The 25,079-nt window shown below is 41.6% G+C and overlaps 1 protein-coding gene across 1 annotated transcript in view; it reads right to left on the bottom strand.

The window, feature by feature from the left end:
- Positions 1-25,079, bottom strand: part of tmem245 (transmembrane protein 245) — a 35,553-nt gene that overhangs the window by 6,697 nt on the left and 3,777 nt on the right. The window contains exons 4-16 of the mRNA XM_088928674.1: positions 24,801-24,920; positions 23,007-23,207; positions 22,340-22,509; positions 17,596-17,700; positions 16,831-16,913; positions 14,627-14,717; positions 14,301-14,399; positions 13,518-13,649; positions 12,007-12,129; positions 11,293-11,438; positions 6,957-7,057; positions 2,803-2,977; positions 1,637-1,831 (exon numbers count right to left, since the gene is read on the bottom strand). Coding sequence (XP_088784800.1) covers positions 1,637-1,831; positions 2,803-2,977; positions 6,957-7,057; positions 11,293-11,438; positions 12,007-12,129; positions 13,518-13,649; positions 14,301-14,399; positions 14,627-14,717; positions 16,831-16,913; positions 17,596-17,700; positions 22,340-22,509; positions 23,007-23,207; positions 24,801-24,920 — 1,741 coding nt within the window. The remainder of the gene's footprint in view (positions 1-1,636; positions 1,832-2,802; positions 2,978-6,956; positions 7,058-11,292; positions 11,439-12,006; positions 12,130-13,517; positions 13,650-14,300; positions 14,400-14,626; positions 14,718-16,830; positions 16,914-17,595; positions 17,701-22,339; positions 22,510-23,006; positions 23,208-24,800; positions 24,921-25,079) is intronic.

The raw sequence follows: 25,079 nt of genomic DNA, 5'->3' as shown, positions 1-25,079 counted from the left end.
CCTGGAGGCCTCCACTGCCAGGTGCATGTTAAATTAAAGAGTCAACTATGGCAACAAAGAGCTATCAAAAGACCTCCAGGATAAAGCTGTGGAAAGGAGATGGTTATAAAATGATTTCCAAGGTTTTAATTATCCCTTGGACTCATGTTATATAAGGTTATGGATGATTATAATATCCCTAACACTTACGCTAGGGCTCCAACAAAACCATGTCTGCTGTGAAACAGAAATGAAACAGGTGGGGTAAGATGCAGTGTGGGACTTGATGGTGTGTAGTGGTGTTGCAAACAGGAAGCTCATGTTCTCAAAAGAAGATAATCATTCGCTCAAGTGCCCTTTAAAAACCTACACAATACACTGGGTATTGCCCACTCTCTTTAAATTGCCCAAGTAGATTAACCAAATGATTATTAGTTGAACGTTTGTCTGCATTTATGCTACAATTCAGTAAAACCAATTGTTTTTTAGCCTGTCCTCTAAATTCACCAAAGGATTAAAAAAAAACTGTATGGAGAGGCCATTATAAGGCTGATTTGCCTTATTTCATCCTGTAAACAAGATCAGGCAGCTAAGAAAAAAAAACTATCAACTGGAAGACAGGCACTGCTCACACCTGCACTGTCCAGTCTGATAAGCACCTCGCCAGTCACAGATAAGGGACCTGCTGTTCAACACAACACAAAATTCTAGCATCCCGTGGAATCCAGCAGTACTGTCTGCGGACCACATGCCACGGTCGTGGATTTCAAACTGCCAGTCACCAAGATGCAAGGCTACCCTGGAGGCTTTTACCTGCTGCGGGTGTATGCTTTTATAGCTGATCTTAATTTTCTATTGTTACACTTGCACAATCTTTCTAAGCTAAATAACTAGCAGTCAAGCAGGAACACATTACCAGAGAATATAAATGTGGTAAATAAGAGAGATCCAGTGTCAAACAAAGCCAGCAGCCATATCACCCAGCAGCTAACAACTGGCAGCCCACTGAAGCTCAGCAGGTGTGAGCCTGGTCAGTACCTGGATGGGAGACCTCCTGGGATAAACTAAGGTTGCTGCTAGAAGAGGCGTTAGTGGAGCCAGCAGGGGGCGCTCACCCCATGGTCTGTTTGGGTCCTAATGCCCCAGTATAGCGACGGGGACACTATACTGTAAACAGGCACTGTCCTTCGGATGAGACGTAAAACCGAGGTCCTGACTCTCTGTGGTCATTAAAAATCCCAGGGTGTCTCTTGAAAAGAGTAGAGGTGTTACCCCAGTGTCCTGGCCAAATTTCCCATTGGCCTTTATTGGCCTTTGGCCTCCTCTTCACTGATAGCTGGGGAGTGTACTGGTGCACTATGGCTGCCGTCGCAGGTGGATGCTGCACATTGGTGGTGGTGGAGGGGAGTCCCCATTACCTGTAAACCGCTTGGAGTGGAGTGTCCAGAAAAGCGCTATATAAGTCTAGGGAATTATTATTATTACTGTTATTATAAACAGGCACATGGCAAGTGAAAATTGTTAAACCCTGCAGGTGGGACATTTTTATCTTCATCGTTCACTTGAAAGGACTCTCATGGCGCAGAGTGCTAATTTAAAAGCCTCGCAGTGCTGGTGAGAGTGCCGAAATCGGGGAGGGTCCGCGTGTTTCGCTCACCTGGTCACGTGTGAGGGCCAGTGGGGCTGCAGAGGAGTGGGCTGGGCACTGCTGGGGCTCATTAGCATGGCACTGTAGATGTTAGAGGCCACCACCAGGATGCACAGCAGAATCGGCCCGATGATCGCCCCCTCTAGGCCCAGGTAGTATGCGCCTCCTGCGACCGCCAGGCCCGTCAGGTAGGGGTGTCCACCTCTGTCAGGAAACACACAATCAAACCAACTCGCAGGCCTTCAAAGCTTATTTAACCGGGGGCTCCTGTTAATGATGCTCACTCTAAGCACAGTGCAGGGTTTGATCTGCATGTGTGAAGGGATCCATCTGATGTTTGGTTATGTTATGTGCATGCTTAACAAGAGAGGCAAACACCTGTTATGTGAAATGTGTCAAAAATACTCATTTATTATGCACCACTGATGGTAATCATTAGGGTGAGCCTGAGGATGTTCTGACTTCTGAGGAATAAAAACTGCTTGGAAATGCTGGTGTTCAGGGCTCAGCAGTAAAAGACATTTTTTGCATCGCTGGTTTTTTGCTCTCTGAAAAGGACCCTTCCTAATTCAATTCATTTCAAATCTTCACTGAGCTGCACTGTGACTTCCTGCATGCCTACAACAGGTTGAGCTCTAGGGTGCAGAGATCCTGAATTCAAGCCTGAGTGATGTCACTAGCGGACTATGACATGGATTCCCCAAGTAGAGCTTTGATTTTAAGTGACTTAAGAGGTGCAGTACTGATTCATAATGCAGGAAAGCGACTTTGCATTAGAAGGATCTTCATAGATGATATTTAATTTATAATATCCTTTGGCTGTTTACCTTAGTGCACTTAATAAGAATTCACGCGGTCTTTCCGTTCCCTTCTTTCGTGCCTTTTAATATGCATTAGGTCTATTAAAAAAATGTATTTAAATAGACAGGCAGAACATCCTTCTTCTTCACATACACCTCCAAAACACGCAGCTAATCCCTAAACCCAATTGTCACTTTGGTAGAGAACAGGGACTCACCCGTGCTCAGACATGCCCTCCAAAAAAGCCCAACACACTCTCAGATAGCCTCATATACTGTATATACAGTAGAAAGCGGCACACAAGGACACACAGAGATGCACACAGTAAGACAAGAGTGGCCAGTGTCAGCCGATCGCCAGTCTGAGCCTCTTACCCAGAGATGTCAGAGTAGATGGCCGTGTCCACAAAGTAGGTTGGCAGGAGGTGGCAGATGAGCAGCAGCAGAGCTTTGACACTCTCACCCTGTGCCAGCCACAGGTCCAGGACTGCAGGCAGAGCCGCCCAGTACGTGCCCAGGAAGGGAACAGCCCCCAGGATGGCAGCAAGAGCTGCAGGACATACACCACAGGGAGCGGGCATCAGTATATCCTGCTAGGACTAGACACTCCTTGCTAAAGCTTGGTAAATAATATTCATCAGTGTTCACAGAGGACACAGGTCAGACGGCTGCCTATTTAGCTACTGTTAATTCCATACATAACAGTGGCTTACTTAGGGAGTGTATTGACATCAAATGAATACTTTCCATGTAGAAAAAAGCTGCCGGTCCTCTAGTGAAAATGGAAAAAATTCCACTAAACAATTTTCTCGGATTCAAGAACTTTTAAGCTTCCATTACATCAAAGTGTCAGCCTCCTGAAGACCATGAACACATGTCAAGACAAACGGTGGGAGGCAGTCAGGGCACACAGAATGCAAGCTGTCATTACTGGGCCTTTCACTTACAGAGGCTTTTCCCTGTGACTTGCGGACAGGATACCTAGTATCCAGCAGGGACTGGCACTTCGGTCTGGACATCGTCTCTTCTTCTGCAGCCCCTATGGGTATACACAGTCCCCGGAGCAGCTGGCACCTCATGGCCACAGGCCTAACCAAAAAGACTGTTACTCCGCAACACAACTCCTCCTGGGGATGCCAGATGGTTGTATCTTCAGCAGGACAAAGTGTAAAGATCCAGATTTCCCCAATCCAAAGCACAGACTGTGGATTTGAGGATACATCTGAAGACTACCATATTTTGAACGAAAATCTGCCCTGTTAAGCCTCAAACCACTGTCTGTGCTTTAAAGTAGAAGAAATAAATGGGAGGAAATAATGGCCAACAGAGGGAGATGCCCCAGGAAAGCCCTCAAACATACAAAGCTGATGTCCTTGCAGCTAAAAGATTCATATGCCACCTAATGCGCCACCATCTGAGCATAAATGTCTCTGCCAAGAGGGCTACAATACAAATCACACACTTCCAAGGCCAGGGGCAGGACAGCACCGAAATCCGGCAAACTCAGGTAAAGTGCTTGCGCATCCATCTGTGTCACCTATATCTAAATCAGAATACCACTGTAAAAAGCGGGGTCTTTCAGACCTTACATGTCCTTCGTTATACTCATCATGGAAATGTTTCCAAATTGAGTATAAGCCAAGATACAGAATGTGCATTTTGGAAACCACCTGAAAAAAGAATTAGCACAGAAAAAAGCCGGCTGTGGTAAAGAAGGCATTGCTAGGTCATCCTGTAGCTGCAAGGTAATTGATTTTTGCTAAATTTGAACATTTGATTTTCTGTTATCAAGAATAAGATGGCAATGGTTATGCTGAATCTTCTCTACTGATTGATATTTTTTGTTTTATTCCTTAGTTTTGGTCAAGCAGAAATTTGCACTGTAAATCAAAGTTTACTGTTTATGCAGGGAAAATGCTTTTTTTTTAAAAAAAAAGACTATGCCTAATTACAAGTGAGCACAGAGAGGCATTAATAAGTGTTATATTTTTTCTTTCATTTCATGGGTTGCTTTATTTCAAAGGAATGTTGAAATATGTTTCACCATAAAATAAGTTTCTATTTGTTTCATGGTCATCAGTTTATAATGGGATTGTAGTCAAAATCAGATGGACTCAGGTGTTAGCAGGCTTCCAAATCCCCTGCAGGAATATGAAATTAATTTGTAGCTCCAGGCAAGTGCAAACTGCTCAATAGAGCTTTAAACCTCAGGAATACAGAGTTATTCAGTTACATTAAAAGTCTATGCTTCCACATTGCAGGGATATAAAGTGCAAGTGGTATAACTAGCTAATTTACTGGATTAATGTTATTACCAGATTTTGTACCTTGGAAATCTTTTATTTTACATCTTACATGAGTAAAACTCTACTATAGCCTGAGAGGCATACATAGGAGTACTTAAAAGATATCCTGAGACATGAAAACAGGACGTTAGTGGGCCTCTTATGAGAAAGAGAGGCCACATAATTTGTATGATAAAGATCTTTCTTGTTACTTTTACTCAGATTTTCTGAAAGAAAGCGATCATGATAGAATGGTGTATGCCACTGTATTTTAAATACTTAGACCAGGTTTGATAGATGTGGACAAATTTTAACACCCTTCCTAATATATGTCTTTTCAATCCCAGAGGAGAAACTATTAACCATTGTATGCATTTCCTCAGAACTGGGGAGTTTAAAGTCAATCCACAAGAACCCCCCGAAAACCTGGAACCAGTCTGGAATCACTTACTTCCAGTTGAAATTCCAATCATTTCAGTTTAAATCCCTATAATTCATCACATTGCCAATCTTGCCTTCTTTAAAAAAAACAGATTTTATCTTGCTAGAGTTCTTCTTTCTGCAGTTCTACTCAGCAAAAAATATTCATATACCACCTTTTCTTTTTTGTAATGAAATGGCTCTACAGAACATTTACTATCCTTCTCTTCTGGTTTGAATATGATGTATTCTGTACTGTAGAGGGTCACACGAATAAGCAGACATTTTTCACAAACTGAGAGAGCTGGCTGAATAATTCACACACTCCTCATCAGATAACCTTCCTTTCAGTTCTCTTTCTCATCTCCACTGGTGCTCAGTAGCACTCATCCTGTCCCGTGCTTTATAAGTGTTTATCTCCCCCGTTATCTGTCACTGCCTCTGTCGGCAAAAAATGTCTCATTAGCAGAATGTGGCTTCTGAGAAAGAACATGTTGCAACTGAATAAACAGCTCTGAGCAGAAACTGGAAGAGAAAATCTAGTACAGAAACAATGTAACAGGAGGTAAGGTAATATAAAACACTAGACAGAATCAGAAAGCAAAAGAGAATAAATCAACACAAAACCCCATCAGCATATGCAGTCTTCAGCAAATATACAGAAGAAAATAAAAAAACAACAACTCAGGGCAAAAAAAACACCTAAAATCAGTCAATGTTTTCCTTAATCATTTTAAGGGCAAACTAGACTGCATCCTCTGTTGCTAAAATAAATGTCTCAAACGTCTCTCAATAATACATTTTGTTTATAAAACACTCTTCATAATGCAAGAGGAACAAAGATAAAATGAATGTGAACAAACATAAAAATCCCAAGATCAAAGAAACTTTTTCAAGAAGACTAAAAACTCATTTATTGTATCAGTCTTTGACTATGGAGACATGATGCCAGAGACCCGATTACCCACTGATTTCAATTCAATCCTTGGAGAGCAAGACAAATGAGAATCTGTGTGAACCTCAAGTTGAGTGGAGAAATGTAGAAGATCAGAAATTTTCTCAAAAAACTAGGAACTAAAGCATTCAGCACCTTTTACGTCAGCAGTAGAGCCCTGTCATAAATTCCGTGTTTGATTGGCAGCCAATGCAAAGATGCCAAGACAGGTGTTACATGCTTGCCAGAGGCAGATATAATAATACCCTGGGATCAAAGTTTTGCAGTCAAAGGTATTAGGTGATGCACCAGCAAGTATAGAATAACAGTAATCAATTCTTGATAAAATACAAGCTTGAACAAGCTTCCCAAGTTTCTTTTTAGTCCATTATGTAATGAGTTTAAAAAAATGTTATACTGTATTTCTAATGATTGGGTACTTTTAAGGGGGGCAGGCAGTGATTAGAATTGCTCTCTCACAGCGCTGAGTCGCTTGGTTCAGTTCCGGAGCTGTGGTGTTATCTGTGTGGCGTTGTATGTCCTCTCCATGTTCCAATTGATGCTCTGGTTTCCTCCCACTGTCCAAAGACATAGTGGAAGTTGACTGGATTCTGAGAAAACTGGCCCTGAATGTGTGCCTGTCTCTGTCTGTATCCGGCCTTTCGCTCATTGCTCGCCGGGATAGGCTCCAGTTCTCCCATGACAATGAATTGCATGGATTGCAGGTAGCTATCGTCTTAATCTGGTAATGTAGCTTCTGCGTGAAGTTCAAAGAGTGGAAGGAAAAGGAGTGACTCTAGACATGGACCATGCCCTACAAACTGATCAAGAAAGATGGCCAAACTTGAAATGTACAGTAAGTCTCAAACCTTGGGTTGATAGTTGCTCACCTGCGGGAATGAAGACTATGTTGATTCCAAAGATGGTGTGTGTGAGCCACGTGTAGAGTCCATAGAATCCTGCCATCTTCAGGGAAGCATCAAACACACCTCTGAGTGGAGAAAAACATGGAGGCAGTGAGCAATGACATCATCAGTGTTTCCTGTATTTCCAGTACGTTGGTCGATGGTGTGAAGAGACTGGGAAACTATCTTCTCAGGGATGGCGAGGCATTTTTAGAATTGAATACAGTCACACAAAACCGGATAATGCGAAGTAGCTGAAACAGTTTGAGAGAAGTCCTAGGTGCAATTAAAAAAAGGAGATGATAATAGAAATGTTGAGCACTTCTAAATTGGCTTCTTTAAGGCTATCCTTGTTTCTTGTTATATCTGCGATTATGCAGGGGTTGATTAAAAAACAAGCAAAGAGACTAGGAGTTTAAGGTTGCTGCTTTAATTTTTTAAATGTGTGTCATTAACTTTGACTTTTCAATTGCAAATGACTTGTACCTCACAATCACCCAATTTTCTTTGAAACAAATACTGTAGCTGACTTGATTCGGCCTGAGCATGACTGATGCCAGCTCCCACTGGGACCATCTCATTAACAAGATGCTGCAAATCAAACCTGCTTAATTACACTCCTGTCTGTTAACCCACTGGCCCCTGTCTTCTTCGCCATTTTTATTACACGGTCCGCTACCAAGGGACCCTGCCTGAAGTGCACACATAATGTGATCACTGCGCAAAACTGGCTGTCAACCTGAACGTGACTCCATCTGGAGCAATGTGTGAACTGTATTTTATTATTGTGCTTCAGAGCATGTTTGTGTTCCTAAATTAAACAACTAGAACAGACTGACTCTTTATACACTCCAGTGTATATTGTGTGGCACATTTTCTGCGAGTCCTAATTATTCAAAATGAATTTTCCGAAAAATAAGCTGTCAGCACAGACTCCTTTTGTTATCTACTGTGTCCCATTCCACATTCCTGGCACTTGGGAATGTCACACACAGTTGTTTCTCATTTCTTTGGTCACTTATCAGGCCACAAGGCAAATCCCTTCTGATAGCACAGGTCATTCCACGCAGCTCACAAAGAGTTTATTTTAATGTCACAGGCAACATGGCATCACATCAGACTAGAGTATAATTCTTGTTTCAGAGGGATAAAGGATACCTAGTGTACATTTACAGGGGGTGGACAAAATAATAGAAAAACCTAACAAAAAAGGCTTTAGAAGTAACTAAATCACAATTAAAAAAGGAATATACACGTATTTCACATTCATTTCAATACTAATTACCAATATGTTTCTGTTACAAAAAGACAAATTTAAATAATCACATTGATATGGGAGTTTCTAAAGCAAGACAAGATTGCAAGATTTTGAAAAAGGTCATATAGGTGGTGCCCGAGTGGCAGGTGAGTCAGTCACAGAAACAGCAAAATTATTTCATGTCAAGGAGAACAGTGTCAAAAATAATGAAGAAATAAGGCAAACAAGGAAAAAGAGCATCAGGAAAGAGGAACTGTGATCACATGTGGAAGTTCATTGACAGGGATAGATGAACATTTAATAGGGAAGTTGCCAATACCCACAAAACACCGGCCTCAAAAATGACCAGACAACTGACATAGTCGCAACAATAACTGTACATTGTGAGCGTCACAAAGCTGTTACTGTATTTAAGGTGGGGCAGCCATTCTGAAACCACCTGTAACTAAGGTCAATGCCCAGGAATGCATAACCTGGTGTTATGAGCACAAAACTTGGGCTCCGGAGCAGTGAAAGAAAGTAATAACGCCTGATGAGTCGTCTTTCACTCTTTTTCCTAAACATCTGGACAGGTTAATGGCTGGAGAAAGCCAAAAGAAGCCCTCAACTCACAATGTTTTCTGTGACTTAATGGGAAATATTGGATTTCCACCTCCTTCATCTCTCAAAGAACTCAAAGACGAATGGTCTAATATCCCACTAGAAACAGTTCAGAATTTTAACAACAGTACTCCAAGAAGGACTGAAGCTGTTCTGAAGGCAAAGGGTGGCCCACCTACTTATTAATGAATATTCTTATACTGCTTGGTGTTTGCATTACTTTGTCCACCCCCTGTATGTCCCTGTGAATCAGAATTCCACATTTGTGAATTAATTTCTCAGATGTTATTTTATGTAAAAGTTCGTGATTGTTATCACTCGCCTCTTAAGCTCTATAGTCCATATTAGTGAATTTATTTGGCTGATAAATTCTAATATTTGCACCCATTTATTAAGCCGCATATTTTACTGGACCAACCCAGGTGAACACCCTGAACCTTGTCAAGACAACCACAGCTAGGATTTGAGCCCACAACCTACTGGAACGAGTCCGGAACTCTATCCACTGCTCCACACTGTGCCAACAGAAAGTGAAATTGACCTCTGCTCTACACTGCTGTAAAAAGCAATTAATAATTGCATAATTGTACCTATTTCTACTAAAAAAAACATGTGAAATGTTCATTTCAGAGCAATTCAAAGACAACGAAAAATGCTCAAGCATGTTAATTCTTATTATTAATGGTTGTAAGAGGCCCTTCTCTTCTTTCACTGCAGTGCATAACTGTGGAATGTCAATCACAAGTCAGAACAAATTGCCATTTGTGTTTCTGCAAAAGATCTGCATGCTTTAAGAGCAGTCTGTTTCTTAGCTGCTCATCCTAATCTGCTTAGACTTTATCGCTGCCTCACAGCTCCTCTGTGGTTCTCATATCCAGCATGAAATGTGGATCCCAGCTGAATACGTTATACATTAAACATGTTTCTCTGAACAACAATTAGATCGAGCCTGGCCAAGACGAACAGCAGGGTAATGGAAACGGCACTGCAACGCCCTGGGAATAATTCTTCTGAAGAAGTCTCGAGCTCTCCCTCTTCGTACAGTCAGTAATAATAAGTCCATTTGCATTTCAAGCAAGGAGTGGACTAAAGCCTCAGTACATGAACTAGAATCAACGTGATCTCTCCATTGTTGATATCCTCAGAAGACATATAAAACTGTTTTCCTCACAAAAGCACCTCAGCCAGATCTGTGGGAAGTCAGATCTACTGTGCACTTCCACAAGTAAGGAAACAGCTTAGCAATATCCAGTTTGTAAACCTGCAATTACTAAATATATTCTCTATTATTTACATACCTTCTTCTGGAGAAAGAAACTATCAATTCAACCCATCCCCCATTTGACAACTCAAATGTCCTAAACGTTTTAAGTATTACAAATAAACAGGATTTCTTTCCACACTGGTAGCCAAGATTCCAAGGAAGAGGACTTTGTTATGAAGAGAAATGGCCTCCTCTCTTATAAATACAGCTCAATCTTACACAAGCCCAGCCCCATGAGAAACTTGGCCAGCACAGAGAAATCACAGCCCACTCTGACCTGTAGCACAGCCTTAATCAGGACTGTCAGGCGGCTAGCTGAAAGAACCATCCTATTCTTCTACCAACTCAGCCCTGCTCCTTGACAACATTTAATAAACTCTCTTCAATAAATTTCTCAAGGGTGCAGTCAAGTGCCTCATACTTTTATTGTATGCTGATCCTTCAGAATAAATACGTAAAAATTTAATTAACTTGGAAAAAAGCTGAATAGGCGTTAGAAGCATGCACACAAAATATTATTCAACAAGACTGTTGCAGTTCCCCTCTAAGCACATCGCAAGCTGATCATGTGGAGAACATTTTAATTAAACTTGTGCTCGGTTGCTCTAGCCTTGATTAAAAGCTTCTCCTATTAAAGGTGAACTTTAAGCTAATGATTCCCGACTTGATCCTGTTGATTGTAATCAGTGCTGATGAGACACACTGAGGAACGAAGCCCAGGGGATGCTCCCAGTGAACTGGAAACAGCACAAGAAATATCTCTCCTGTGGCGAGCCTGCATAGGAAAGGCGCTCTAACCAAAAATCAAAGAACACCCCCAGGAGGGTCTCAGCCAGTATAACACCCCAGTATACATCTTTATAAAATCTCACATTGCACAAGCTGCGTGGGTGGCTAACAAATGTTTTCAATTTTTTTTAGGAGAAACAAGGTAAGCTGAACAAAAAATAAAATTGTTGAAAAGAGAAGAAAGGAGAAACAATGCTGTGGAGCCTTAGCTGGGTGTTTGGAGAAGGCTCCACAGCCGAAACATTGTGTTTCCTTTCTTCTCTTTTCAGCATGGAATAAACCTTTACTTGTTCCTTTGCAGCCTACGCATGCTGACGCAGCTCCCTACTTGAACTTCTAAAAAAGAACGTCAAACAAGGGAGGCCCTGAAATTGGCTTATGCATGCGTGAGTTCCAGAATGGACACTGACCGGATGGCTTCCTCCACAGACTGGCCCACGATGTTGGAGGAGGGTCCAGGTTGAGAGAGGGGAGTCAGACTGATCACCCACTTGACAGGCTTGTAGTACTCTCCACTGGAGCTCAGCAGGTAGAACAGTGTGGTCAGGAAGATCACCTGGAGCAGGACAGGGAGCGCAACACACAGCCAGAGCTGCTGGTTACAGCACCATGCCACGCGACAGCAGAAAACCAGGCAGGGGTTGCACGTCAGTGACAGATTAAGTGGGGCCCTGCCTGTATGTAAAGCCCAGTGACATTCTTTTGAAGGAAAAGTGTTGTATAAATGCAAAGACTTTATAGCATTAGTAGTAGTATAGCATTAGTAATATAGACACAATAAAAACCTAAATCCTATTTAACAGCTAACATGTTAAAGTTATTATGTTTGCTATATTTTAACATGGCACTTCACAGAGATTTGAAGGACAGAGGAGTTAAAAAAAATAATCACTCAAAGGGGCACAGTGCAGCTCTGAGGATAAAGTTCACTGTCCATCTCAATGACAAGGGGTCTCCCTGATAGAACAAGTGGTGTGACACACTTGGCGTGAACAGGGTCGGTCATTTTTCGGCAGGGAGGAAAGTAAGGACAAGATTGGAAAACGAAGAAGAAAAAAACACTCTTCATGTGAGATTTTTTTCAGGATAGCAAGCGGAAGAGAGGTGGCACAAATGGGTCCTACCAGGGACAGTACGAAGTTGAGCAGGGCTGTGCCGCTGTGGAACAGGATGGTGAGGAGGGTGGTGGCAGTGGAGAAGAGCAGGCTGACGTTGCGGCTCATCACAATCCACAGGGACTCCAGGATCTGCAGTCACAGAGGGATCCGGTCATCACACATACCATTCTCAACAGCATGTACAGTGATTCTGTGGGTCTATTCATTTCTTGTCATCAGATGGCAAAGTCACCACTTTGCAAACATCTGAGCAGAAGATGCAAATGCAAGCAGCACCATCATTTACTGAAAAGCACAAACTCCGCTCTTTCTCACAGCTTACAGATATAGCCAATGGAACCCAGTGATCTAATACAGAGGCCTTCACCTGACCTGGAGAACTACGGGTCTTTCCAGTGTTCTTGCCTGCCAAGCTCTCCATTACTGACAATACAGCAGTAGCTACCCTTAGCCACTGTTTAAAGACACCTATAAAAGATCAAGAATAAGGGCTCTCTGGGATTAGAGTAGGAAATCACTTATCTCTAGCATCGGTGCTTCAAGCCATGGTTATCTAATAGGCCAAACTATTCCATTATAACCCCAAATTTCAGATTTTAATGGGCATCCTGTGTTTTATGCAAACGCATTCCACGGCATGTGTGACTGAGTAATTTTATTAAATGTCAGTGGGAAGCACAGTGGTGCAGTGGTTAGGGTCACTGGGTTCAATTCCAGATCTGGGGAGCTATCTGTGTGGAGTTTTTATGTTCTCCCTGGGTTTGCATGGGTTACCTCCAGGTGTTCCAGTTTCCTCCCACAATTGACAGAACTGGTAGGTTGATTGGCTTCTAGGAAAACTGGCCCTGGTGTGAGCATGTGTGTGCGTGTGCCCTGTGATGGGCTAGAGTATCCTGCCTTGTGCCCACTGCTTGCCAGGATGGGCTCCGACTCTCCCATGACCCTGTACTAGATGGGGCAGTTGGAAAATGGATGGATAGATGTCTGTCATAGCTCACAGTCTTTGTATAACCCATACAGAATATGTAACATGTAATCAGACAGCAAATCAGCAGGCATAGAACTGCTGGTTGATTTCATCAGCATCTTCATAAAACCATGAGCATACTGTGAACCTCGTGTAATACTAGCTGAAAGCTGCATATTTAAAATTATTTATAAAAACATAAAAATGCACATTAAACAAAGTATTTGAACAATACAATGACAAAATAATAACTGTAAAATCATGAAACTGATTTCCCAACTAAGTAAATGATTTACAAGAGGTCAGGGCCAAAATCCTGCAGTATAAAAGGTATTTGATTTTGTCTAATATATACCCTAGATTTTATCGGAAATGTACCCACTTGGAACCTTTAGATGCATCTTTTTTTTTATTCAATTCTGACATGAAGTGAACTGGCATATTCTAAAAATGTACCCTAACCAAACCAGGGCTCAACAGGCTACAGACCTACTGGTTTCTGAACAATGAAAAGTGCCTGTGCCGTGTTCTGCATCCCTCAAACACTCACAGAGAGCAAGGTCTCGATGTTCTCCTGCACAAAGGACGCAATGTCCTGCCAGTCCAAGATATCACCCAACCAGCTGTGCTGACGGTGAATGTGCATCTTGGTGCCTCGGTGTCGTCCTGAGAGGGTAACATTCTAAAAGACAAAAAAAGCATAAGACAAGGACAGCGTCCAATGGAACTCTCCTTTTTTCGTCAAAGAACCATGTCAAAACAAACGGAAACTGAAATGTTGAGCTTAAGGAGGACACTTGTCTCCAAACAGATCTCAAAATGTATCACTAATAAACTTACTACTTGGTAAATCAGAGAATCTGCCTTTTCTATCAATTCTGTTGCAATTACACTTTCAGTGAGGAAACGATAGTAAGGTTAATGATCATGGCTTGTGATAAAACTTCTCTGGTGTACCATTACAGCTAAACACAAAGTAGTCTAACATCCATAAACATACTGCCACAAGCATAATGCCACATCCCATTCTTGTTTTGTTCAGCTGCAGCTGTGACTGTTTAGAAACCAGTGGCTGCCAAGTGAGAGAGACTTGCTATGCAGAAAGCACAAAATATGAAATGTCAGGGACCTGCTCATTAAGTATCGTAAAAAGAGAAAAAAATACACAATTGCACCTGAAAGTTACACCTTCAAACTTCACTTTATTATTGTGTGTGGGGAGGGTAGAAATGGTATTGTAAATGTTTTCTACTTTCAGGCACCATGTTTTAAGCCCCTTTGTTTAAAAATTATTCTTTTGATAGCAGGGGATCATTGCTTCTGCTGATTATACCTTCACAAACCAGGAGTGATACAGTCTGTCCCACAGCTCCAGCACCTGCTTCTCAATCACAGCTGTGTTGTTCACCTTCTCACCCAGCATCTTGTGAAGCTAGATGACACACAAAAGAAAAGGTCAAGGGTTTCAGCTCCAAATCAAAACCCCATTTTCTCTTTGGTGTTCTCCGTTTCTCACAGGTCACCCACATCTCAGCTGTAACTTGTTTAATACTGTATTACTTTTTCTCTGATTGTTCTTGTTGTTTAACCTGATCAGAATTGGAACAGACCTAGTGTGGCCTAGAGGAATACTGGACTGGAATAGTATCATCTTCATACCTTCTGGGTTATCCACTCTCTGCCATACTGGTACACATTAGTAGCAGCAGAATTCAGAGCCTTCTGCACCACCTGAGCCTCTGGGAGCCAACTGTGGATCAAAGAGACAAAATATTTTCTGATTCAAGAAACCCAGTTCAAAAAAATAATAGTACAATCAGTCAGGACATCGAGATACCAGACACAAACCAGTCCTAACCAGGGGTTAGTTCTTACAAGGTTTCCATTAATGCTGATTTATAACAATTCTGCTCATAACTTACAATCCATAAGTGCCTATTAAGGACCTATGGTATAGGGTATGCCTATGGTAGCCTCTAAGCACATACTGGAATTTATATGAAAAATCATTTGCTAAATTATACTCTTATGTCCCAGCACCGGAGGTATTTCAGGACAGATCATCATGTACCAGTGGGAATTATTTTGAGTATAAACAAGATGAAACAGCATTTCTTTTTGTAAAGCGAGCAAGATCTACAAAGCAGGGTTCAGAGAATCTTGTGACAGAACTACAGCACATAATCACTTAATTTTATGAGGTTAGAATGGAAATCAAGGACGGATCTAATGCACTTAAGAGAACTTGTTAACCCTTTAGCTGAACCATCCCAGCTTACAGGCTCCAGTGGCAGTTAATGTGAAGACTGCCACCATAGATGCAGAATTACTGTTGAATCTCTCTCTTTCTTAGCGTTAACCTAAGGGTCCGCTTGTCGGAACACCAGTCTCCATTTGGTAGTTTGAACCAAATCTTTGAGCTGACGTTGCCATTAACTGCGACCGAGAAATACTCCAAGCGGCGCGTCGCTCCGCATGCCGTTGGAGTGGGGGGGTGAGGTGGGGAGGAGAACAAAGTAATGTAGTCAATTCATAGAGGGGGATTATTAGGAGGCATGGGAAATTTGGCCAGGACGCCGGGGTTACACCCCTACTCTTTTCAAGAAACACCCTGGGATTTTTAATGACCACAGAGAGTCAGGACCTCGGTTTTACGTCTCATCCGAAGGACGGCGTTGAATGACTGTGTTAAAAAAGTTCGAGAGCCAGCCTCACATGTGGACACATCAATGCTCCCGTTTATCATTTTACAGCTCCTAGTCCTGGAGAGGGTTAATCTGGTTAGTTTTACAGATCACTTTACTTTCAAGGTGCTTCATCCATGAATGTTCCTTTAATGACAGAAATGTTTTGAGATAGCAAGTGTAAAAGAGCTTCATAATTGAGACAATAGTCACTCATGTTAGAACTAAAACCAGAAGACACTAGGCTCTCTGGGAAATGAATGTGAGAATAATGTCTGACAAAGGAGGCTGTTCTATATTTTTCAGGAGCACCTAAAACAATTAAAACACAAGTTACTTTCTGCGGTGTTGTGAATTCAATTCTTAGACAGGAAACAGGAAAAAGTACTGATTTGTCTTTCCCACAGAAGAACCCACTAGGGTAATCCTCCCAACTGGGCCACACCAACCTCAGCCAGCTCATTTGTTCTCTGGACAAACCCTGCTTTAATCTAGCGTGAATATAATCAAGATCAATGGGAGTCTAAATACAACATCACACTAACTACACAACTGCCTGTCTTGTTACAATAATCTCCTTCATTTTGTAAGAGATAATCAAATCAAACTCATCATGAGAATCATTGCTCTGATTGTGCCAAAATCCAAGTAATACGCATTGAAAGGTCCAGTGTTTGACAGCACCTAATCTACAAAGAAAGTGAAAACACTGACCACTACATATTTTCTCTTTGTGTGGGCTATAACTCAGTATAGGGAAAGTTTTATACAGCATTACAGATTCAGGGCTTCTCCTCGGATTTAAAGGGTTGGTATTCAGTGACTTATGGTTCATGCATAAGCTTGTGAAACCCACCGAGACCTGGTTTACATGAGCCAGGCAGCCTAAACACAAAGTGATTTCAGCCTGCTCCATAATTCACCTCATGTCAGCATTGCAATCAACAAACACAGCCAGCCACCACGCTGTCATGTGTTCATTTATCATAGGAAGTCATGAGATACAAGCTGCCACTGCATTCTGCCATTTGCAGTAGAAATTTGTACCCAATTAATATCACTTCATATTTTCAATCTAGAGACATCAGTTGTGTCAGGTGTGGTACCCGACAGAGTGCCTGTATACTGGATACCAGCTGTTCTCTTGGCAGCGAGACAGCTGGAGAGTGTGTTTCTTACTTGGCCCACTCTGGATGATTGGACACGGTCTCGTTGATGAGGTTGCTGGTGACTTCAATGATGTGCACGCTCTCATGATGAACCTGCAGAAAGGGAGAAGATTACAGGTATCCTGATACCTTCCTGGAACGCTGCACTGAAACACATGGCTCTAATCGCCACGCCTCCCTGCCAATCCCTACTCCTGTTTACACCCTGGGCTAGAGTCAGGGTCTACCACCACCATAAACTAAACTACCATTATGACTATCATATTTACTATACTATATATTACTGTAATATAAACTTTAGTGTACATAATGGAAATGGAAACTTTTGATACCCAAATATGTCTCAATGAAATTAAAAGGTACCATCTTTTAAACCTTAATTCAGTTAGTCCATTAACTATGCTCCTGCCTTGCACCTGTTGCGTGATAGGATATGTTTCTGCTCTGTATTGGATAAAGGGGTTAGAAAATGGATAGATGGAGAGGTGGCATTTGACTATGCAAAATTTTTCAGGCAGATTCAAATAATATTGAAAATGCAGCCACAAGTGCTGCTCCATTCGCTCACATCAACCTATAAAGAGTTTCTTTCCAACTTGAAAAATCATAATGAATTTTGGACAAATTTTGATTTTGATCAATCTTCGGGATTGATCTGACACTGCCCCTACAGCTTGATTTCTATAGCATTCTCCTCTATTTCAGAGTTCAAATTTTAGCCTGTGCCTGAATGCACCTCTACCCTCATGGACCCCCACCGCTGCCCACTCAATACCTTGGCAGTAAGCAGCAGAGCCAGTAACAAGGTGCCCATGACCAGGAGGAAGATGATGAAAATGCTGATGAGCTTGTCCAGGGAGCGTTCAAGCCACACAATCATCTGAAGAGAGAGATAAAGAAAGAGAAAAAGGGGTTGTCAGGGGCTGTCTCTCAGGGGAATAGGGCTCTGACAGGCAAGAGTGACTGGATACCGGGAGAAACCTGTGTCTATAGTTCTCTAATGCTAGTGGCATGGACCAATTCTGTCTGCTCAAAAAGTGTGACCAGCATCCATGTTTTCTGAAGATCAACATAGCTCTAACACATAGACCCCACCACCCACAGAAATCAGAAGTCTAAACAGACGAGTTAATAAAGTCTGATTAACTCTCAACTAGTGATAGTATTCGCAATGAACAATAAATGACATAAGATGATTTAAAATGGGAACGAGTGCCGCCGATTCTCATCTCTTTTTCACACTCCCACTCTGCCCTCTGGGCTATTCCAAAATGGCATCCAGTGAGCAGTGAGCGGTCTTTCTTCGTTTGGCTCTAAAACATTTCAGCAGTTGAGCCAGTAAAAGGTGCTCTGGAAAATAAATACACAGACACTAGTCAAAACTTGAAAGCTATGAGTCCCAGGTTTCTCCAGCTATATTATCCTGTCACACTTACACATTAAATCAGGAGAAGTCACCAAAAGACCATTTTGGACTGTGTAAGTGGATTACTGTCTTATTTTTTGTAAGAATGCCACAGGTGTTAGTCATAGTTTTAAATTCATGTTGTTTTCCTGTATGTATCCCTTTCAGAAACATTTGCAAAAACACGTGCTATGGAACTGCCATATATCTGATGCCCACTGACAGGGGCATCAGAAAGACCCCCCTGCCTGTTTTAATACTTACTGCATTCTGAATCATTGTCTCTAACACACTTTATTAAATGTTTTTTGTTGTTTATATCGCATGACTTTCCAAGTGTCTATTCCATCGATTCTCTATGTTAATGTGCACAATAACCTAACCCCCTACTGTGAAGTTAATGGAGACTGAGAGGAGAGTTCTGTACTCCACCCCTCCTTAGGTCACACATACCCTGCTGTCCTGTGATGATTAAAGACATGAATGTCGCTTTCTCATGCTACACTGATCTATTAAACGGAACAGCACGCCTTGGGAATTAAAATTTTATGTGGAGTTAATTTAGAGTACACAGATTAAACTCGGAACAAGCGCACATTTACCTTGAAAAACAAAGCATTATAGGTCAGTTTCACTAAAAAGAAACACCCAGTCTCTTGATAATCTGACTTAATGACTGGGATAGGATCCTTGGTATCCTATTATATGTTTTGACTTGTCCTTTAATATTTTGTCACACGTGATTCTTTATTATTACCAGTTTAGCATCTTTATGCCATATTAACTATTCCAGCAACAGTAGACAATGAGGAGGTACTGTTAACTGAGTGCCTCCATGCTGAACAGAGAGAGTTCAGAATGTTGTTGCCTCCCAATCCTGCCAAGCATAATTCTTTCCAATGAATCATGTTTCAGATGAGTATTTGTTGGAATAGTTTGTTGAAGCCGCAAATAGTCAAAGAGATCAAAAATGAAAACATGCAAGGATGTTGGCAATAAATGAGGAATTAAATAACTGGTATTAAAGAACTAATATATTCACTGCTTGAGATCAACAAAACATCTGTGTGACTCACTGTCATAGTAATTACCCCCAGAATGATAGTACAGTTTGGTGAGCATGATCTTCTGTTTAAGAGGCCCTAAGTATGCAAACAGAATACTGCAGCCAAAGCAACAGAGCACAGGAATATTTTATGCAAGCTCCACTTCCTGTTCCAAGTGCAAATAAACACAAGTACGACATCTTGCCCTCAACAACAGCACCTGCTCTTCATTTGACTCCCTATTTGTTTAAAAATCCTTTTATTTTAAGTTGATATTTCATTGAAGTCTCACAAGTGTTCATTTTTATGAACGAGATTACTATTTTGCATTTGTGTGAGATGTCCTCATTATTTTCAAGCTTTTGTTCATTGTTATAGAGTTCATTGATCATAGGCGCAGCGATAAAAATATGCAAATAGCTAATACCTTGAATTTGTAGGACAACTCTCCATGGGCCTCCTAGCATCGGAAAATGTAATAGAATGTTAACTGACCTCCAAGTAAAATAAATGCCAAAATCAAGCTCTGAACTGAAGTCCTCCTGGGGCAGTGCTTACAAAGAGACCCAGCAAAGAAAGAGCATTTTCATGTGTGCTGCATTACTAACAAAGAGCCAGAGATCTTCCAGCCTGTGTCAGATAAGATCAAATACCTGAGAAGGCGGCTCTCAGCAGACCTTTCTTAGATGGATTCCTCGGAAGAACAGCCTCCCTTTAATCTGACATTCTGACACACTGACTCTTGAGCCACAGGAGCCCAGAACAGGACCTTCCAGATGTCAGGACCACAGCTTGAAATGGTTTTATACAGGAAAACAGCACACTTTCAGCATTATGAAATGACACCAAGAACCAACTCTAGTTATGGCCAGAGACCTGAGATTAAGCCCACAACAGTCTAAAAGGGTGTGTTTGCTCTTCATGCATCAGAACCACTCAAGCCAACCAGTTTAACAGAAGCATAAGCTATGGAAGGTTTTATTTTCTGTAGGCTGGAGCCTAAATAACAAGAAAGCTCACTTCTGGTCCACCTCAGGAAATTATATTTTCAAACACAGCTAAAACTGAAATACACATCTTAGCAAATAAAGCTACAAAACTCATTGCTTATTTAAGCAGCTCAAGGGAGGTATGAGAGGATACTCCAGGGAACAAGTACTTGTTATTATGTATATAAACCATGTACTAATTTAATTCATGTTTGCTGCTTGTTCTAAAGATTAAAGAAATGTTCCTTAGATCAATTAGCTTCCGAAAAAATAAAATATATGAAAGGCCTCCTCTCATTTGTAACCATTCTACAGGTCTTCAGATTGCTTGTGTAACCATAACAATTATCTGATGAGAATCTATTTTCTTAAAAAGAATTTATTTTGTAGTTTTATTTTAGGCAACACAGGAGCACACATTTTATTGATGTCTCTACTAATAAGCAGTCATGTCCTCCAGACAAGATACAAAAATGACACTAATCAAAGATAAATTTGAATTATCAAAAAAGATGATGTTGTACTTCTCTTACATATCACAGGCATGCCTTTTTCAAAATGATTTTGACGTGAGGGACAAAAATCATAACCTAAAACTCCTCATGATACCAGCAAGTCTACATTTTGAGCATTAGTTTGTTTTCTTAAGTTGTCATGTCATATCTGTGAGGATGAAAGTGAATTAGGCCACATTTAGGCAAAAAAAACAGTTGTTGCATCATCTTGATTAAAAAACAGCATTCTCTTAATAACCAGAAGAGCTTAATTTAGAATTGATCCTTCCTGTACCTTATTCAAAAACCTAATTTGCATTCATAAATGTCAGCTACACAGCTGGAACTCTAGGGTATACTTCAGAGAAAAAAATATCAACCTTCCATAGCTTGCTGCATTAGATAGCAACAGGACTAAAAAAACTGAAAGCCCATGACTTAAGCAGCAAATCAGGAGGAATGCAAAGGCTAACAGAGTGAATGGAACAAAGCTTAAGTCCAGGCTTCTAATGGGTGTGCAAAATCACACTCTCACTCACTTTCTCTCTCTCTCGTACTGCAGATTACAACCATCAGATTATTACCTGCTTGTTAAGCCAATGCCACAGCTTTCAGGAAGAAGACAAGAAGACATGGGGGGGATTATTGGAGAGATCAGACATGGGCACAGGTGACAGGCATGCATCACATAATTTCAACGCGTCATAAGAGCGCTGCGCAGCTCGGGAGAGGGGGCTCTGACCGCAGGAGGAGTGAAAACGAGGAGCCAAGAAAAAGTCCTCTGGGGCAGATAGATTCAAGGAAAAGAATCCGAGATCTGAAAGCATTTAGATTACTGGAATTTAGAAGTGAACGCTCACTATGATATTTTGTTATACAGCTTTACGTTTACCCCAGCACGTTCTGGTTTCCTAACAAGTCAGCGCCAGCCATCTCCGGTGTACTTCATTTATGCGCATAACAAAAGACTTCTCCAGTTTATAGAAACCTGAGAAACTGACCATAGGAAACAAGCATGAAGAAATGCCTGATTATCGATCTTTTTTATGAATCCATGTTAAGGGTAATACTGACTTTTTTTGTTAAAATTGCATTTTTTGTAAACAATTGAGTCGAACACTTGATTGGCGCTGGTGTTTATCATAGTTATAATGTTTGATGGACGAAATATTTTCTATTCTGCTTTCAACATAAGTCACAGATGAGTCCACCACAGTGCTTACAAGCCTGTCAGACTCACATGCTCAGACAGCCTTGGTGGAACACTGGGTGGCACATGTGAAGAATTCTCTTGGAGAGTCAGACTCCGACTTGCACACAGACTCATGCTGCGTTTGGAATTAATAAGCAATACAAGATGTCAAGTATTTCTGAAAATTGGTGAAATATTTTCAGTGAAATTTGTGATATACAGGCTTATTATTTTGATTTTGAACTTGCACAATGAAAGGCAGCTGAACAGTGCTGCCATGGCTGTTGTGGTTCCTGGCTGTGTTGCTCTGCACTATTCGGTGTTCTCAGCAGGTACACTGTTGTACAGTCCTGAACTCTCAGCACAGACAGTACAGAGGGTGTGTGACATTACCTTTGTGTCCACCTTTAGGAGGAAGTGTGCCAGGCCCTTAATGGGTCCTGGAGCCAAGGCGTCCTGGCGCTCCTGCATAAACTTTGCTATCACTGCCCACCAAGACGCCAAGCTCCTCTCTGCAAAGTCCATCAGGCCAAAGTGCACCACCAACTTCTTCAGCACCCACACTGTGAAGAGCATACAAATTGGGATTAATGTCATAAGCACCCACCCTGAGTCCATGCATGCATTCACATTTCAATACCGTGTACAGAACTGTAAGAAATAGGTTACTTGATGAAAATTCTTAATAGTTAATAAAAAATTCCAAGAGTGAAGCTGATTTCCTACTAGTAGACTAACAAAAACCTAACCTGACTTAAACCTCTGTATCTTAACTGGACCTGCAGGCAATGAAATCATTAACACTGCTGACCTGGCAAGTTGTAGTTGCAGTCAACCACATTCTTCACAGCTGTCATTTTCAGTAACACAATTAAAAAATTTGAGGATCTTGAGACAATCACTCACAAAAAAAACCAAACAAAGCTACAGTACAATGAACGAACCCAAAGCTACAGTACAATGAGTGACTTTTTCCCCATCAGCAGTGCATAGTTTAAATATAAAGCCAAATGAAATGGTGGATCAGCAGGAAACAGCGTGAGGGACTGGACAGGTTTACCAGCCACGGGGACGGGCAGCAGCTGCAGGATCCAGAGGTTGAGCCAGATCTGCACCATGATGATTGCCCACACCAGCAGCACGAAGTAGATGTCGCTGGCCTTCTTCCGCTTCAGCAGCGAGCGCAGCTCTGGGCGTGGTCGTCTAGCCGCCCGGCTGGGGGAAGCAGAGCCCGAGCCGGGGCTCCCACTACTGGAGGAATCTGCAGGAGACAAGCCAGAAGTCCGACCCCATTATCTAGTCAGAAAAAAAAATGAATAAATGTACAGCAAAAGACAGAAAGCTTAGATTCCACCTGTTTCTAAGTACAACCTCCAATTCTGCAATGCCGCTGCTTTCACTGTCCTATGAATACATAGTAAAGTCTGCTTAGCAATGAAGCTGTAGGAATCAATGAGCAACCCCTCAGTAGACAGATTATACGAATAAGAAATAACAAAATGAAGCTTGTGATCTCATTGGGTCATAGTGGATAAATCTGTGAAATCTAACTTTTGATCTTTATGGGCACTTTTTGCTGATATTTCTTTGACCCATTAAAATATATTCACTTTAAAAAACTAAATAAGACAGCAATTTAAGGGGGTGAATCCACTGCAGTATTTTTTCTCCATATGGTGTCACTAGGAGGCACATTTAAAATGTACTTTAAAGTCTGCTGTAAATTCAGCATTGAGTCCAGAATAAATGATTTAAGAACTATACTAATGAAAATATACCAGAAATCAAATGCCCACCTGTTAAATGGGTGAGCTGCAGAATGAGACACAGTTGGTCTGAATGAGTAACTTGCACTCAGAGGGAGTGAAATTCCACATAGGGGAAAAGAAGCTGTTAGCATAGGGTTTGTGTGGTATGATCCAGTCCTCTGAATCAATCAATAGGCTTGTAACAGTAGTAAATACAGCTTAGGCTGTACTGAAGGGTGTCACAGGTGCTGGCCAGGCAGCACACGCAGTAGTATGTTTGCCAGTCTCAATGGTATTGAAGAGTGCTGCCAAGGAACAGGGCTGGCCAGCTAAACTGGGGCTGACTGGTCACGTTGTTAACTGGAGGAGTAGAGCATCGTTTATCAAGACAGCAGCATATCGGTGCAGAGGGAGGAGTCAAGACGGCACAGCTCGAGCCACAAATTCTCCCTGTGCCTTAACATTCACAGACAGATAGGCAGTCTTGTGGGGCAGTCTTATAGAGGGTGAAATGAGAGCAAACCAACTGCTGCTTTGGTAGGGGCAAAAGTGTTGGTTATACAGAAGTGCCCCTGGCCAAACGGGATCAGACAGAAAAAGTTGGTGGTGGTTAGTAAAGATTACTAAAGATCCAATTCATGAGTGAAAGTGAAGACTGAGAATTGGGCAACACAGAGTTAATCAAGCGGAATACCCCAGTGCCTGGTGATTAACTCAGACAAAGTGACGAGCTGCTGAGAAGGTCTAATGAGTTTAGAGGACATGTGTGTGAGTAAAACCAAGTGAGAAGAGGTCTACAAGAAAGGAGAATTACGAAGACCAGGACAGACCACTTAAAACACTAAAATAAGAAAACTGATTTTTAAACATTGTATAATGTACTTAACAATATTCTCTAGAGTGTGAAGACAACAATACCATTTCTTGGTTTCTACTACTCGTTTTTTTAAAAGGAAGAGAAACAAATTGCTTGTGAAAACACCTGATCTACAAGGTCCTACTCACATACCAACTCTTGGTTCTGAATGGTTTATTAAAACTTATTACGCCTGTTGCTATTTTCCCAGTTTGGTGGCTGCACTGCATCAACAAGGCCCCCCACTCACCCTCAGGCTGTGAACTGGAGGCCTCCTCCTCCGGCTCCTGCTCTGTGAAGCCAGTACAGGAGATGGCCATGAAGATGGTGTTAGCAGCAATGGACAGGACTTTGCCCGACAGCTCCCCAGCTGGATAAACACAAACAAGAGGGTTAAGGTGTCCCTGTAAAATCTCCAATTGTTTGCCCAACACACACATTGCTCTCCAGAATGCATTCAATCATTTCCACTTTTATATGCACCCTGTGGCTTCTCAAAGATTTCAAGACAAACAACTTGCAGCATTCA

The sequence above is a fragment of the Atractosteus spatula genome, chromosome 12 (genome assembly GCF_055471065.1).
Source record: "Atractosteus spatula isolate fAtrSpa1 chromosome 12, fAtrSpa1.hap1, whole genome shotgun sequence".
Taxonomy (NCBI): Eukaryota; Metazoa; Chordata; class Actinopteri; order Semionotiformes; family Lepisosteidae; genus Atractosteus; species Atractosteus spatula.
This window is presented reverse-complemented; position numbering and strand designations above follow the sequence as displayed.